The sequence below is a fragment of the Wasmannia auropunctata genome, unplaced genomic scaffold (assembly GCF_000956235.1).
Source record: "Wasmannia auropunctata unplaced genomic scaffold, wasmannia.A_1.0 LD336083.1, whole genome shotgun sequence".
Taxonomy (NCBI): domain Eukaryota; kingdom Metazoa; phylum Arthropoda; class Insecta; order Hymenoptera; family Formicidae; genus Wasmannia; species Wasmannia auropunctata.
The window spans coordinates 196,442-198,763 of NW_012026807.1; the positions used below are offsets into that span (position 1 = coordinate 196,442).

The 2,322-nt window shown below is 40.5% G+C and overlaps 1 protein-coding gene across 1 annotated transcript in view; it reads left to right on the forward strand.

Annotated features, from left to right (window-relative positions):
- The window catches only part of LOC105448723, a 4,565-nt gene extending 4,036 nt beyond the window's left edge, over positions 1-529 (forward strand). The window contains exon 4 of the mRNA XM_011687466.1: positions 377-529. Within this exon, the coding sequence (XP_011685768.1) occupies positions 377-529 (153 nt within the window). The remainder of the gene's footprint in view (positions 1-376) is intronic.
- The last annotated feature ends 1,793 nt before the right edge of the window (positions 530-2,322 follow it).

The following is a 2,322-nucleotide window of genomic DNA, read 5'->3' on the forward strand; positions in this document are numbered from 1 at the left end:
TGGTGACATTCCAGTGCTTCTGCTAGGTACACTGTTTAGATATTTTTGCGCTTTCTCAACGTATTTGTGCCATTCCGCTGGATTGGGTGTTGTTAGTTTTGTTAATAATGGTATTAAAGTACGATTGACTCTTTTTATTTGGCCATTTCTTCGGGGTACACCGATGACAATTAATACATGTTCTATCGCTTCGTCTTTGCAGTATTCTTTAAAATTATGAGAGGTAAATGCGTTACCCTGATCCGAAACGATGCGTCTTGGATTCCCAAAAATAGCGCTTTGTTTGGTCAAGTTGTCCATTACTTCGGCAATACTGGTCGTCTTTTTTTTTGTTTTGCGTGGAAGGAGTAAAAATTTTCTGGCCTGATCTTCCAAGGAGCGACGATTCGGGGCCTTCCTGGCCGAGGCCAGTCCAACCCTTTCTCGTCCCACCATGGATGGCCCGGTTTCCACGGGTGTGACGGATTCCATGCCTAGCGCTTCGCCGCCCGGAAGGACGTCGAGATCGTCGACATGGCCTACCGCCTGAAAAATCTCCCCCTCTACTTACTGCACCCTCTTTCCCGTTGTGGGGCCCCCGGGTACACATGCATGCATTCTTCAGGGACCAACACTGGTTGTCTTCACTGGATACAGCCAGATAAATTTGGTGAAACTATCTATGACTGCGAAGATGTAAGATGTAATTATATTTCTTTTTCGTGTACGGTAAAGGTCCGAGGTGGTCTATATGATACGTTCCAAACGGAACGTCCTCTTTATCGATGGGATGTAACCATCCTTCGAGTTTTCCGTACTTTTTCTCGACTAGGCTACAGACGATGCAATTCCGCACATATTTCTCTATCTTTGGATGCATTCCTTTGAACTAGTAGTCTGCTTTTATTAACTTCTCTGTCTTCTCGGCGGCAAAATGACCTCGATCGTAGACATGTCGAATGATACTGTGTTGCATTGATTCAGGCACCATTATCAGAGCTTCGTTATTCACCATCTTGTACAGTAGCTTATTCTTAATACAATAACCTCCTGCTTTGCCTAATTTGGCCTGTTCCCAAATCTTTTTTACTTCTTCGTCATCTAATTGACTCTTCCTTAGCTTGGCCGCAATTGTTTCTTGACACTCGGTTATAGTCATCGTTATTGGTAAAGCATTTCTACTAAGGGCGTCCACATGTCGCATGGAGTTTCCTGGACGATGTTCTATGGTGTATGCAAAGTCTTGTAAGAAAAGAGCCCATCTTGCAATTTTTGACAACAATCAGCTTTTTTAAGAGTTAATGTAAACGCTTGACAGTCAGTAACTATTTTAAATGGAATACCGATTAAATAAATTCTAAACTTTTTGAACTGCTTTACAACTGCTAAAACTTCTAGCTCGTAACTATGCAATTTCGTCTCCGCTGCCGACGTTTTTGTGCTTGCAAAATAAATCTGGTGAAAACAACGATCTTCGCTATCCCGCTGCATCAAAATCGCCCCGAAACCTTGATTCGACGCGTCGGTGTGTAACTCAGTGTCTGCGCTAAGAGAATATGTACGCAATACCGGTTTAGAACAGAGGATCTTCTTTAATCGATTGAACGCTTTTGTTTCCTCATCGCCAAAAGAAAAACGTACATCTTTTTTTATTAAATTTGTTAACGGACAATTGTTGCGTACCCGGACATGAATTTTCTGTAGTGACCTGAAAGGCCTAAAAAACTCTGAACCGCTTTTACATTTTTTGGTATCGAAAAATCTTTTATCGGTCTAGTTTTATCTTCGCCCGGCGCAACATTACCATTCTCTATAACGTAGCCTAAATAATTAACCTTCGTCTGTAAAAACTGACACTTTTTCCAGTTTATTGCTAATCCGTATTTGCTTGCTACTAACAAGACTGCTTTTAATCGCAATAATGCTTCCTGATAATCGACAGAGGGTATAATTAAGTTGTCTATATATATTGAAACGATTCCTTTCGTCACTAGTTTATTAAACACAGCGTTTATATATCTTTGAAAAGATGCGGGCGAAGTACTCAACCCGAATGGCATCCGCAAAAATTCATAGTGCCCGTTGGGTACTATAAAAACTGTATATTTACGGCTATCTTCGGCTACTGAAACGTGAAAAAAACCATTTTCTAAGTCTAACGTTGTAAAGATTCGAGCATCTTAAAGTTTATTTATTTGGTCCTCTATAATAGGCAATGGATAACGGACCTTTACTATTTTATCATTTAACTTGCGGTAATCAACACATAATCGCGTTGTGCCATTTTTCTTTTTAACAAGTACAATGGGACTGGCACAATTAGAATATGACGACTGAATAATA